Raw genomic sequence first — 13,296 nt, forward strand, 5'->3', positions numbered from 1 at the left:
AGAAAACAGAAGCTGCACACAAAAGGAAAAGATTTGCTTTCTCCGCTCTGAAAAGCTGCCGCAAGCAGGGGTCCTATTAAGACAGCTGGAAAGTTGCTTCAGTTTGTTACGCTTGTAAGTTTTATTGGTGACTGGTTTTTGATTACACATTTGAATGCTGTGTGTTCCAGGTTGCCGAGTTTTAATTAAAAGGCAATAGTCTTGATTTTAGATTGCTTTGTTGTCTGCATTATGCAGACAATAATGCGTGCAAGTTTTTTTTTGTGTGGTTTTTTTTTTCAGTCCGTGTCGTTCATTTAGGATCCATAATGCTACATCTGCCTTAAATATCAACTTCGCGCTCTTGGGATTTGTGTCTAAGCTTACTGTTAAGTTCTTTTAAAATGCATAATGATCGAGTAAATATGGGGCTTTTTCTCCTCTATCCTGCAGCTTTCCTCCCGGTGTACTCATTTTTCTAGTCTGAAAGGGTTATTTTAACAGGAATATGGAGTACCAGGAACTTCCAGTACAGCTTATTTCTCTTAAAGTTGGATTGTGGTTTCAAAAAGCCCGCACTGGGGAAGCTGGGGTTTTACCCTTCGGTAAGTGCCGCGTCCCACCAGACCTACCAGGTGGCTCCTTTTCACTGATGAAGCCTAAAGTATCGTCCGTAATTTCGAGCAAGGAGACTGCTCGTATTTAGCAACGTTAAGCAGTATTGTGCAGCTCGGGTCCTCTGCGCCAGTGTGTGGCTTTGTTAGTGTTTCTGTGGGTTTGCACGTCACGTAACAGCGTTTCATTCTGTGCACACAGTTCCTTAACCTGGCTGTTGCAGCTACGAGGAAAGAGCTCTGTATCTTGAAGCAATAATCCAGAACCACAAAGAAGTAATGACATTTGAGGATTTTGCCGCTCAGGTCTTTTCTCCCTCTCCCGGCTACTCCCTGGGTGGAACTGGTGAGTCTCTGCACGTTATTCTTCTCTTTCGCACTAAGAAGCACTTGAGCAGCAGATGTACACCTGTTTTTTGTAGATAAATGCTTGCAAATTTAAGAAGACCATTCTTCCCCTGAATCAACTAATGAATATCAAAAGGAATGATGACATTCATTTTAATTTGTTTTGCATCAGAGCTATTCACTCTGTTCCTTTCTTCAGCTATCCTGTTAACCCTCGAATCTAGCAAGGTTAATGAACTTTCTCTCAGTAATGTGCTCCGGTTCATTCAGGAGTGCGGGTTTCTTGCTGAGCTGGGAATATGCTGTTCAAAAGCTTTGCCTGAATCGGTGCTTACTTATCGAAAAATAGTTCCTCGCAGTAGAAGCCGTTGCTACTAATGCTAAATGGGGATTATGCTGCTGAGATACCAGGGTCAGGGATTAATGAAAAAGAAATGTAAGAATGGTGTTCTGTTGGAAAATCATAGCCGTGTGCGGAACGCTAGCATTTGCCTTAAATACATATGAGCAAATTGCAGGCTTTCTTCCAGCACCTGGACTGGAACCTGTTCAGTTCTTTCATTTTAGTATGTGAGGTATGGATAATTCCGCATGTGTGTGTATGCACACCTTCATGCTGGCAACCACTCATCGGCCCCACTGAAAGATGACCATTTGACGCCTAACTGTGTGAATTTATTCCTTACGTGTCCCATTGAGATCTCAAGTTAGCATGCGCAGTCCAAAGATCCAAACTTTGCTGTTTTAATTAAGCTTAAATAAACGTGTCTTCAAAGGAAACATTGATTCTGAAATGCACGTTTCCAGTGCCCTGAAGATTTGCTTTTCCAGCCTCAAGAAGTGTATGGTCACTGCCCGTTGGATTCTTGAACAAAGATTCCTTAATCCGCTTTTTACACTCCTTGGGTGAAACTGGCACTTGCTAATTATTTCCCACTACACTTTCGGGTTGTTTAATAGATTATTTCAGACCTGTATAAATGCTGACGGACAGCTGCTCTATTTCTCTCTCGCCTGACTTGTTAGCAAATATCTTCCATCTAAACTGAAAAAATTGAAGGAAGAAATTAGATTTCCTAAAATAAATCTGTTACAAATAAAATCAGCCGTGCATCATTGTTTAACATTACTGGCTCCAATCCGTGCGTTTTCAGAGCTTTGTTGGGAGATAAGAGGTATATGCATGTCCTTGCATTGGTCGCCAGTAGCAGCAGGCAGAAGGCTTTGGAGATAAGCAAGCTGGCAGAAGTAAAGGGGAGCCAGTGCTATTTACATAATCGCGCCTCTGCTTCCTGGAGAGGCGTCAAGAAACACAGGAATGGCCTCTATTGATCTTTGTTGAACTGGAATACTAAACAACATTAGAAAAGCTTATAACTTAAAGCTTTGATTAATGTTTTCTACATTAAAAAGTAGAACAGCTGTGAATTGAATTCTTTTATACACTCTGCCAAAAGTCTGAGACAAAAAGAAATTATCAATTTCAATAGAAATGTAGATTTCGTGCCCGGTGTTGTTAGCACTTTGAACCATTTGTCTGTTGACGCATCAGAAAAAGAAGCAGGTCCCTGGGTATATTTTATTTGACATGCGTTGCTCTATGCACGGCTGTATTTGCTTCTCGCTTTCTCTTACAGCACGCAGAGATCTTTCTCTGATGAAGTCTAGTTGGGCAGGCAAGGACAGATTCACTTGATAATGCAGTAGTCACGCTGTCTGAATTAGGCGATAGATCTCATATGCAGAACTACTTGAGATGTTTGCTGATGTCTGCTTGCATTTTCAGAACACCGTTAGATCGTTAGTACTTGAACGTGAGTTTGTGATGTCATGAGTTCACCTTTTTTGACCTGCCACTGTCGGGTCCTGATGTTCAGGCTCCAAATGTTTGGATTTCCTTCCCATTGGAGAAACCGGAGTCTGGCTGTGATTTCTGGGGTCAAAACCTCCACCTGGCCCCAAGTTATCGGTCCTAACTCCTTCTTGGCCAGTGATGAGCAAGGATAAGGAGCCACGGTGCAGGCTGCAGCCAGGGACTGTGCAGGAAGCTTCGCACAGCAACCCAACTGCTCTTCTCTTAGGGGCTCTGTAAGTAGTTGTGGGGCAAGAATGAGTCCAGAATAGCTTCATTGGTGCGTGAGAATAAGGTTTTCGTAATGGGACGAGTCTTGGCAAGGATGTGAATCCATGCCTCGGGGTGCGCTCTCTTTGAAGGAGTCTGCCCCAGTTGTCAACTTGTTTACATGCGTATTTAGTTGAGTATCACTAAGAGTTGTGTTGGTAGCTGCCCTGAAGATGCATTGTTATGCCAGGCACTGGCATATGACCATGACACACATCAATCAGCCTGGAGGCAGCAGAGGTACCCCATGGGCAGGACACCCAGCTAGGCGTGTTTTCCTTTGGTGGGTGCTAACAAATGTACCACCAGCATCCAGAAGCGGGGTAACCTGCAGCCTGCTGACCCTCATTGTGGCCCTGGCACTCTCAGGCTGGGAAACACCTGAGAACAGTGCCCCAGCAGCACCCCGAAGCACCGAGAACTTTCTGCTTTGTTTCCCACTCCGAGCTCCACGCACTGGCTGACACTTTGTCTGGCAGAGGACGAGGCATGCTTTGATCTTTCCTTAAGCCACAGTATCTTTCCTTTGAAATCCAGAAGCAACCCAGGTGAAGTCTGGATACATTTGCAGCCAACTCTTCACCCCGTCAGTGATCAGACAGGGCTGCAAAGCAACGTGCGGGTGGGATGGCCAAGGGGGATTGCTGTGCAAGTGAAGTGAGGGAAGAGGGAAGAAGTGGCTGGTGGAGAAGTGCATGTGTGGGGCTGACACAGGGCTGGGTTTGCTCTCTTTCTCCCAGCTGAAACCGCCAGCCCTGCCTAGCTTTTAAACTTTTTGGGTCAATTTTAAGGTTATTTCTTCTCTGATCTCATTCTGAGTGCCACTTCTTTCTAATCCTGCCATCGCTGCCAGTACTCCTGAACGATAAAAAGGGTCAGCTAGTACGCGTTTATTAAAATTGAGATTGGTTTAAGCAGTTAATACAGTACAAGAAGGAAACCAAAGTGATTATATGAATTGAATATGTAGCTGTTAATGCCACGTGTTTCTGTAGTGTTCCTTGGCTGAGCTGTTTTTCTGTTTCCTGAGGCTGTCCCCGGGGATGCCTCCCCTACGTTCAGATGGGACGCGGGCTTCTTAAAACACGCCTTTGCTTCGCCTCCCATATCACACATAATCCTGCAGGTGCTTGGCTGTATGCACGAAAATAGCTCTTGCTGTTTTCAGGAACAGAGCCTTAAAGTCCCTCTACGTTTCACAGATAGCCCTGTCCTTCTTAGACACTGCAAATGCAGGCTGGTGGGCAGAACGGGCGTCCCTGAACTCATTTAGGGGATGTGCAGATTAGGAACAAAAGATGAGAATACAGTCCTTTGTTGTTAAACTGGTACATTACATGCTGTATTTTAATTAGGCTGGGTATGAGAGGCAGCCCAGGAAATCCTCAGTAATCCAACACTACTGAATTATTCTTATCCTTTCCCTCTGCAGATTTCTCTCCTTTTAAAGGATGGGTTTTTAAGCTGCTATCTTGTTCTGTTCTTGCTCCCTCAGCCAAAAAAAAGGAAAACAATTATTCAACGAAATGCTTGCGTATGCTTTAAAAAGGAATAAAAACTGAACAGGTGCAAACAGATACAAAAGCGTTCCAACTTCAATTACCTCTGGTGGCTAAAAAGCAGTGGTTTTGTTCATTCGAGACCGGGATCCAGAACTGTGTTAACTCTTAGAAAATGGAAATAGGTGGACGTTCTGGAAAGGAAAAGAAATAGCCCTTTGACCGGAGAAACCCTCATACTCAGCACTGTTAGGCTTGCAGGGGCAGATTTCTGCTTTGGAGAGAACCTCCAGCCCTTCTTTTCAGCACCGTGGGCTTGCAGTTGGTGCTTCAAAGGGTTAATTGAAATGGGCACACTTGACTGCTGAGAGGACTGATCTAATCACTGCCATATCCAAGTGCATCTGTTCACCATGAGGTCATTCTTGTGCATGCTAATGATTTGGAAAATAAAGCATAACGCTGGACGTTATCAGGAAGGATATAGTGTAAATCTTTACTTTTTTAGTTGCTAATCGCTATTGTGGGGCCAAACAGCAGGCAAAAGAATCCCGGATTATCGCTTTCCATTTCAGGTTTTGTCTTTTAAGCATCATTTTCAGAGCAGTGTCAGGAAGCCGCGCTGGAAAACTCTGACATGTGGTATCTGTTGATAAATGGGTTCTTTAATGAATATTATAGCATTGCCCAGGAGCAACACTTGAGTTGAGGAACTGTGGACGTTTTCAGCATTCCCCGGTTTTAAAGCCCTGGGAGCGGCGTGTGCTTATTTACATAAAACTGAGATTTTGCAGCCTTTTTGTTGAGAAGGTGACACATGCTTCCCTTTTGTCTCTGGGCTTTCACATGCACAAAATTCTTGCAGAAAATGCGCGAGAATACAACAAAAAAAGATGTGTTTTTTTAATGCTTTTTGCTCAGTGCGGAGCTTTAAGTTTCCCACTTTAAAACAACAGGAATATTCCAAACGTGGTCAGAAAACACATTTTTGACAGAGGCAAAAGAAAACCCAGCAGGGTGACTCTGAGCGTGCAACCAGGTACATACTGGGCTTATTTTTGAAGCTAGTTGAGCGGCGACTCTTTCTGGCTAGGTTGGGCTTCCTTGTTTTTTCATTCCTTGTCTTTGCATTTTGCCTGAAGATCTGTAGGGTGTTGGGGCAGTTCTGCCTACTGGGCAGAATAAAAGCCTCTCTGGGTTCTCTCTAACACTTGTGCATCATTTTAGGGAATATGTTTAGAGCTGAGTATTTGGAAATACACATCTGAAAGCAAATAGCTGTGCCGTGATAGACAGTAGGCATGGCATGTGCCAGGCGTTCAGTTCCAACAATACGAGCGTGCTGCCTGCAATTGAGCAAAGGAGGCAGGGCTGAAATCAAGATGTCACAGAGGGTGCTGGGATGCTGAGATCTTGCCTCCCATCGTCTCCAGTTGTAGACTTTCAGTTTGGATTGGACCGTCCCCTGCTTGGCCACCTGTAAATGGATTCTTGCGCGTGCTAACAAAACATGTTCCACACCTCCGCAGCCCGCAGACACTGAAGCACCTTCCTTCCTTTGGGTAAAATGCTCTCCTGGCTGTGGCTGCTGCTTGATAGCAGAGAATCAAAAGATACTAGGTGAAATTTCCAGTTGAATCAAGCTGACCCAGTGTCGGAGGATAGTCAGGGGGTTCTGCAGAGCCCTCACAAGTACTATTTCTCCCCAGAGGCACCTGTCAGCAAGGCATGGGGAGCAAATCCACCCCACGTATCGCACTCCCTCCCTCCTTCTCGCATGCTGTCACCCAGGCTGCAGGGCAGGGGAACTCCACAGCCTCAGCACACCACTGCTACTCCCACGGCAGCTCAGACCCTCCGCCTTCTGCAGGATGTGAACTGTGTGTCTGTTGACAGCGCGTTCTCATGAAAGAGAAATACTCGGTCTGGTTGTACTCTCTCTTTGCAGAGGCATCCCATCACCCACTTGTGTGCATGGTGTGTGTGTGCAGGGGACGGGTTCGTACATAGAAGTTACTTTTCACTTGTGTGGCCCAGTGACATGTATGTTATTCACGCTCCGATTTTATAACCTGGCCACAGTGTAACAGCAGTTCAGCCCTCCAGGAAGCCTCGAATCTTACCTGCTCTGAGATTTCATCTACTAGCAGTGTTGCTGAAATAAGGGGAGGCTGAATGCCTGGGCTGCCACATCTGCACGTTTGGCAGAAGCTGAAGAGGACGCATTTTGGGCACCATTTCCTCCCCGTACCTGACCAGCAGCACACCTCGGTCACCCTCTGTCCCCATGTCCCCCCGGTCAGCTCCTGGCCCCGTGTGCGCCGCGGGTACGCTGCTCCTGTATTGATACCATTTTGTGTTCTCTCCCTTTAGATTAGAGTATGTAACGGTCTCGTTACGGTAATTGCCACAGGTAAGAGCGATGCTTCCCGCAGGCCATGCGTCGCGCTCCATCACTAACGCTCTCCTCCTCCTCCTCCTCGTGCTCTGCCGTTGGGTTCAGGCTTTGTCTTTGCCTCTCGCTAAGGCTGCCCACCTCCTGCTGCCCACGGGGAGGGCCATGCCTCTCACCTGGCTCCTCCTGCTTTGAGACCCCCCCGCTTGCTTGAGTTGTGAATTTGGAAGGGCTCGAGCCCTCCGGTGACCCACCTGTGAGCCAGAAGGAAATCCGTTTTAGTTAACAAACCACTGCAGAGCTGCCGCATGCTTCTTACAACTTATAATTTCATACTGCCTGTGCACCCTCTGGAGCAAACGCAGCCTCAGAAGGGCCAAAAAAAAAAGGTGAATCCTCCAGAAAGGCCCTTGGCAGCACCTCGCCCTCCGAACAAACTTGCAGGCTTCCCCTGCGAGGAGGCGAAGCAATTAGAGCTCGTGCCAGACGGCTTGCAAGTGGAATTATAATATTTGTATGAAAGCCTTTATCTTTTGTGGTTAACTCCCGCTCACTCTGCAGCTGCTGTCTCCCTATCAATCACGGCCGGAGGCCGCGCGCGCAGCTCAGCACTCGCTGGGGGAAGGCTGGGACTGCAGGAATGCGCGGGGCTGTGGGCTGCGGGGCTGCGGGATGGACGTGGGGCTGCGGGACGTGGGGATGGGAGCGCCTGACCCACACCCTGCCCGCAGCCTTTCACTCGCAGCGAGGCATTGTGGGGAGCGTGCATGAATATTGCTCCAGCTCGTCCTTTTGGGGGAAACTGTATTATTTTGACCATCTGCCACGCCGCTTGACTGCAGGAATGTAAAGTGTGGCACCTCCCTCACACTCCCCCTCCCCGCGCTGTGAACAACACCACAGGTTTTCTTTTGAATCCTGAACTGACAGCTCCACATTTTTCACAGAAAATGCCTTTGCTCATTAAGTCATGTTTTTCACCTTCTTTATTTTTTTTTTTTAATGCGGTATTTCCCTTTCAGTCAGTTGTCTTGAAATATAAATCTGGGATGGAAAGGTTCCATTTGAAATGCCGACGCCAGGTTGTAAACCAGCTATGGGATTTCAAAGGAGCAGAGTGGGCTTTGGACCTCAGCATTACAGGATTTAGTGCCTATTCACCAAAATACCCACAGTTAGGTATAGCAGGGCCGTAAGATTTAATCCTTGTAGTAAGGAAGCAAAATGAGGCTCAGCCTGTGCTGGACCAACACTGTTGAGTTTCCAAGCCCTGAGTAGTCTCAAGATTCATGCAGGTTGTCCTGTTGTACTGGTGCACCTCCAACGCAGCCAGAAAGCCCGGCTGGGAGCGGGCAGCCAGAAGGCACAGCCCACTGCTGAGCTGGCAGTAGGTTTGTGCTGCAGCACACGGCCATCAGAGCGCAGAGGTGCTCAGCCACAGCCATTAGGTTGGGCTCAGAGCACTGCTCCAGGCTTGCAAGCACCGGGGCACAGCACTGTACCTCCACCTCCAGGAAAAAAACAGACAGGGACTTAGTTACAAGAAGATTTAAAAACACTGCAGCCCAGGGGAGCTAATGAAATAACACTGACACCGAGAAACGCCTTGGGATGGGTGGAAACCCCAGCAGCAAGAGCAGCGCTGTGTTGCAGCATGCGTCGGTATTCCCCGTGCGCGTCTGCACCAGAGCCAGGCAGGAGCTGCACACACTCCAGCTTTATGCACTACCCCATAGCATAATAGCTGTCCCCTCAGCCGTTCTTGTTCAGATGAGCCATTAGCCCCGACCTGCAGCCATAGACCACCTCTGGGGAGGTGCTGAACAAGGAAGCCTGTGGACACGGTTCTTGATGGGCATCCGTTGTCCACTCGCAGTAGTTAGAAAGGCCCGAGGTTCTGTATCTGCAGAGTGGCTGTTGGGATGCTGACACGCACATCTTGTCCCTGTCCTCAGGCCGCCTTCCCCTGCCCGCTGTCTTTTCCAGGCTGCCTCACCGCCAGCACCAGCGCCGACTTCGCCGTCCCCGCAGGAACAGAGCCAGCAGAGCTGACCTCAGCGCCGCGCAGCGCCGGGAGCAGAGCCTGCGGGAGGCTCCGCCGCTCCGCCAGCGCGCTCAGCAAGGCTCCCAGCTGACACCCAGCGCCCTCCCGGGCACCCCTCGCCACGCACCAGGCTCTGCTCCTCACCTAAAGGACCCCCCACTTGGGATGGGCGCTTGTTGGAGGGGATGGGCAGCAAGCACTTCTCCCCCCAACTCATCGCAGGAGGGCACGAAGCAGCGCTGACGCCCGTTGCCTCACGTCGTCTCAGAGCACAGACTTCAGTCGTACCGTCCAACGAATTGTGAAGCAGGGAGTTGTGACGAAGCGGAACTGAGTTTGGTAATGATCAGACACGTGCTGGATGTCCTCCTCTGAAGCATGGGCGAATGATCGGGTGCTTCTCAGCATCTGTTTCACCTCTGCTCCCGTCCCGTTTTCAGCAGCCACCCGAGGCAGTTGTGCACGGAGCAAAGAATTAGTGATAATCAGAGAGGCCCATTTATCTGAAATTCAGGAGGCTGCTGCCAACTTCATAGAATGGCAGCACCTGCACTGAAATCGCTCCATTTAATCGTGCTGTCTTGTTCAGGGTCATCCATCACCACCTATTGTGGAGCATCCGTCCCCACGCCGAGGATGCTGTGGCAGTGCACAAGCTGGGCTGCTCTCCATGCTGCTGCACCAGCGCAGGGTGAGTCGTCCCCTGGCTCCACATGTGGTTTGGAAAGGAGTCCTTCCTCATCCCTGCCCCCAGGACTGCTTCATCCTTCGCAGCAATGCTTGCGGTGGCTGCGCAATGTGAACTGCTGCCTGCACATGGAGAAACACCCAGCCACGTTTCTTTTGGAAGAGCAAATGCTGCACATCTGCCTGACCGCTTCTCACCAGGGTGTGACTGACTGCGGGGCAGTGCGCTCCCCACGTCACCACTTTGCCTTTTCACAACACTGGGGCAATAATCTGCAAGGGGGAGCATCTCTGATGAGTTAGAGTACAACGCATCTGAAGGCTCCCAAGGAAATGTAGCATCCCGTTGGCACTTTGTGTAGTAAGCACATCTTTTGGATGGGAAATGTATTTCACTCTGCACGTATCACAGGTTTCTGGGGTGAAAACTCGTAGCTCCTGCTCTAGCTTTGGGTTTTGGGTGTTTTGGACACTGGTGTCTCTGCCCGGTTCCTGGATGTTGCATCAGATACCTCCGGCCTTCCTCGTCCTCCTCAGGTCTCACTCCTGTTGCTATTTTGTTCAATTCTTGTTCAATTTTTGTGTTCTCGGGGTGTTCTTTTTTAATGCCACTTAGCCTTTAAGCGCACACCTCTGAACTTACCGTGATGTATCGAAGTGATGGGGACTGAAGCAAAACGCCCCACTGTGCCGCCTGGTTTTGCACTTCTTACACGTTAACACGAAGGTCTGCTGTCGTGCCACCGCCCCGTGCTGCTGCCGTGTAGATAGATGCAGAATAGCACTCCGGGCACTGATGGTAGTTCCCCTTCTGTTTGGCTCCATGCAGCAGTCGGGTGATGAGGCGGTGGCACACAGCGCTGGCGTTGGGGTGAGCGCAGCGATGCTGCAGGCACAGAGCTCCGCGTGCTGAGCGCTTGGAGCACCGCTCCGCCTGCATTCTCACCCTTTTCTTTTGTTCTCAACTGGTCGGGGGTGGGGGTGGGGGGGGTAAAGTTGGAAAATAAAATGTGTGTTTTAATTTATTTCGTTTTTCGCAGCAGAATACACGAGGCTGTCTTGTTCTTTAGTTATCCAATGGTCTGAAGTCATTTCAGAGGCGTGCTGAGTAAAATGAGCCGTTTCTCCTTGGAGCAATACTCATCCCTCCTTCGGGGAAGAATTAATAATGTTTTCCTGATGTCAAAACAGCACTGACTTGTGAAAATTCAGCGGTGGTTGCATACCGTGCAGTCAGACACAGAGCTGCTCCGTTCCCCCCGGCACCCTGAGCAGAGTGAAGCCACGCCGCGATGCTGCGCCGTGGTGCCGGAGCTGCCATCCCAGCCCGGGCAATGCCGGGAGCTGGGGGAGGACGGGGAGGGCTCTGCTGGGCTGAGTCCTGCGGAGCTGCTACTGAATGTTACTTCTGTACGGCCTAGGGACAGCTAACCCAGAGGATTCTCACCTCTTCTAGTGAATAAACATCCATCACAGAAATGCGTTCGTCTACTTCTGTCGCCGCTCGTTACGGCCACCACCTAAAGGAGGGGTTTTGTTTCTCATAGGATCACAGAAGGGTTGGAAGGGACCTCAGCGGGGTTGGAAGCGTCGGTGAGAGCACCACCGCTGGCCTCTTCCGAAGGGGCTTGGAAGCTCTCGGTAATTACAGAGCATTACCAAGCCCCAGAAGACATTACTTCTATACCATTCATTGCAGGAGACGCGCCATGACAAGGCTGCCCTTCCTAAACCGTGTAATGCCTCATTGCTGGGAATTTGCATGGGCATTAGAAACAAAACCTTTCTAACGGCGATTTCCTGCTCTGCGGAGACGTCGCTTCAGAAAATGAAGGGGGTTTGTGTGCTCAGTCATAATTATGTCAGGGGTGCTTAGGCATTAACACCCGCTTATGCCAGCGGGAATGATACGGGATTATTCAGCAGTGGGAAAAGCGGCTTTGAGATATCTCTTTTTCTGAAGTTCTCACTTAAATTATTGTCTCTGAAATAGAGAATTAATCCAAAGGGCTGCAGAGAGAGTCTGCGCTGCGCCCAGCATCACACTGCCACCGCCGGGAGGGACGGCCTATGGGCCATCACAGGGCACATCGGCTGTGTCACGATATGCATCCGCTACACATGAAAATGTCACTGATTGTATGTGCACGTTGTATAATACGTTGTGTGTACCACGTAACGGTATATACAATAACCGACCTGATCTAGTGGGTGGCAACCATGACCACAGCAGGGGGTTGGAACCAGGTGACCCTAACCCTAAAATTAACCCCTAGCCCTAATCCTAAATCTCGCCTGTAACCCTAACCCTAACCGGCACCTATGTTGCAACACCCGGTCCCATGCTGTGACACCCGGTCTCATGTCGTGATGCCTGCTGCCACATCACAACTCCCCATGCACAGGGCCACTCATTGCTCGGTGCTGCAGGATGCTGGCACACCAGCAGGAATGTCCGTGCAGCCCCGCAGCTGCTTTCCCACTCATGTAGAATCAGCGACAGCTTTTCAGCAGGTTGATGGGGAGGAAAAGCAAAGTTCCGTGGGCCCATTTCTGGGTGATTTTCTGGTCCCCACTTCCCCCTTTCAGCAACCACTGCACCCAGCGCTGCTCCCAGGGAGCCCTCCCAGTGGGGCAGCTGATGGCTGCGGGAACGGCTGCGGGTCCCAACGCTGCTAAAAGAACCACAGTGAGCGGTGGCACTGCAGAGGATCTCAGCTCTTCCCCCATCAGCCGCCCGCGCTGACGGCACCGTGGGGAGAACTCTGCAGCGCATCGCCCGCGCTCCAGCGATGGTGTTGGAGCCGCATTTCTCAGCACCCTGAAGGTTCCCGTAATTGGCCTCCCCGCTTCGTTTCAGTTTGCAAACAGTCCATTTCAGACCATGTGTTCAGCTCTTTGTGCGCTCCGAAAGGGGCCGGATCCGGCGTTCTGCACACAGATCGGCCTCCCTACCTGCGCTCCCGCCGCCTCAAAAATGGGAAACTGCCTTTCAGGTGGGATCAGCATTTTCTGATGCGCCCAAACCTGTTCTCTCCAGCTGAGCTGGGAGCCCTCAGCAGATTGATTTGTTAGCTGACAGGAGGCTTTGTTTGCACAGCGCCGGCCGCTCCTGGCTGCCGGGTGGTGAGGAGATGGCACCGGGAAGGAAACACCTGGCGCTCCCCGGGGCTGCGGGGCCACATCGCACGGGGCTCACAGGGGGCAAACCCGTGGCTTGGGGGGGATATGTGGCAGGAATCGCTTCCCCGAGCCCTAAAGCTGCCCCTCTCCGTGCTGCTCCCCAAACGGCAGCCTCTGCCAGCACGTCCCCCTGCACACAGAGCGGCAGCGGAGCTTTACCCCGACGTTTCCCTACCAACCACAGCGATTGTTCTGATTTTATCTTGCTCCTGCCAGGCGAGGAACACGTTTTCTTGGCTACCGGGGAGCCGGCAGCAGTACGAAGCAGCAATTTTGGCCGGATGGTGCCGCAGGATGGGATGCTGCCCTGAGATGGGTAGCCTTCAGGCGTCACCGATGGGCCTCAGTGCCCAGCAGGGCTTCGGCACAGGGTCAGCTTCCCCTCATGGAAGGAGCTCTGGGATCGTGGCTGCCCAGGGGACGCA

The 13,296-nt window shown here is 50.4% G+C and overlaps 1 protein-coding gene across 6 annotated transcripts in view; it reads left to right on the plus strand.

The window, feature by feature from the left end:
- Positions 1 to 11,167, plus strand: part of RALGAPA2 (Ral GTPase activating protein, alpha subunit 2 (catalytic)) — a 116,162-nt gene extending 104,995 nt beyond the window's left edge. For 3 of the 6 annotated variants that reach the window (XM_040697753.2, XM_040697755.2, XM_040697754.2), the window contains 2 exons: positions 818 to 939; positions 8,913 to 11,167. In XM_040697753.2, the coding sequence (XP_040553687.1) occupies positions 818 to 939; positions 8,913 to 9,244 (454 nt within the window). In that variant the 3' untranslated portion in view covers positions 9,245 to 11,167. Of the gene's footprint in view, positions 1 to 817; positions 940 to 6,935 lie in introns of all 6 variants that reach the window. The other 3 variants (XM_004940141.5, XM_040697756.2, XM_004940140.5) reach the window with 3 other exon arrangements.
- The last annotated feature ends 2,129 nt before the right edge of the window (positions 11,168 to 13,296 follow it).

Source organism: Gallus gallus, chromosome 3 (genome assembly GCF_016699485.2).
Source record: "Gallus gallus isolate bGalGal1 chromosome 3, bGalGal1.mat.broiler.GRCg7b, whole genome shotgun sequence".
NCBI lineage: Eukaryota > Metazoa > Chordata > Aves > Galliformes > Phasianidae > Gallus > Gallus gallus.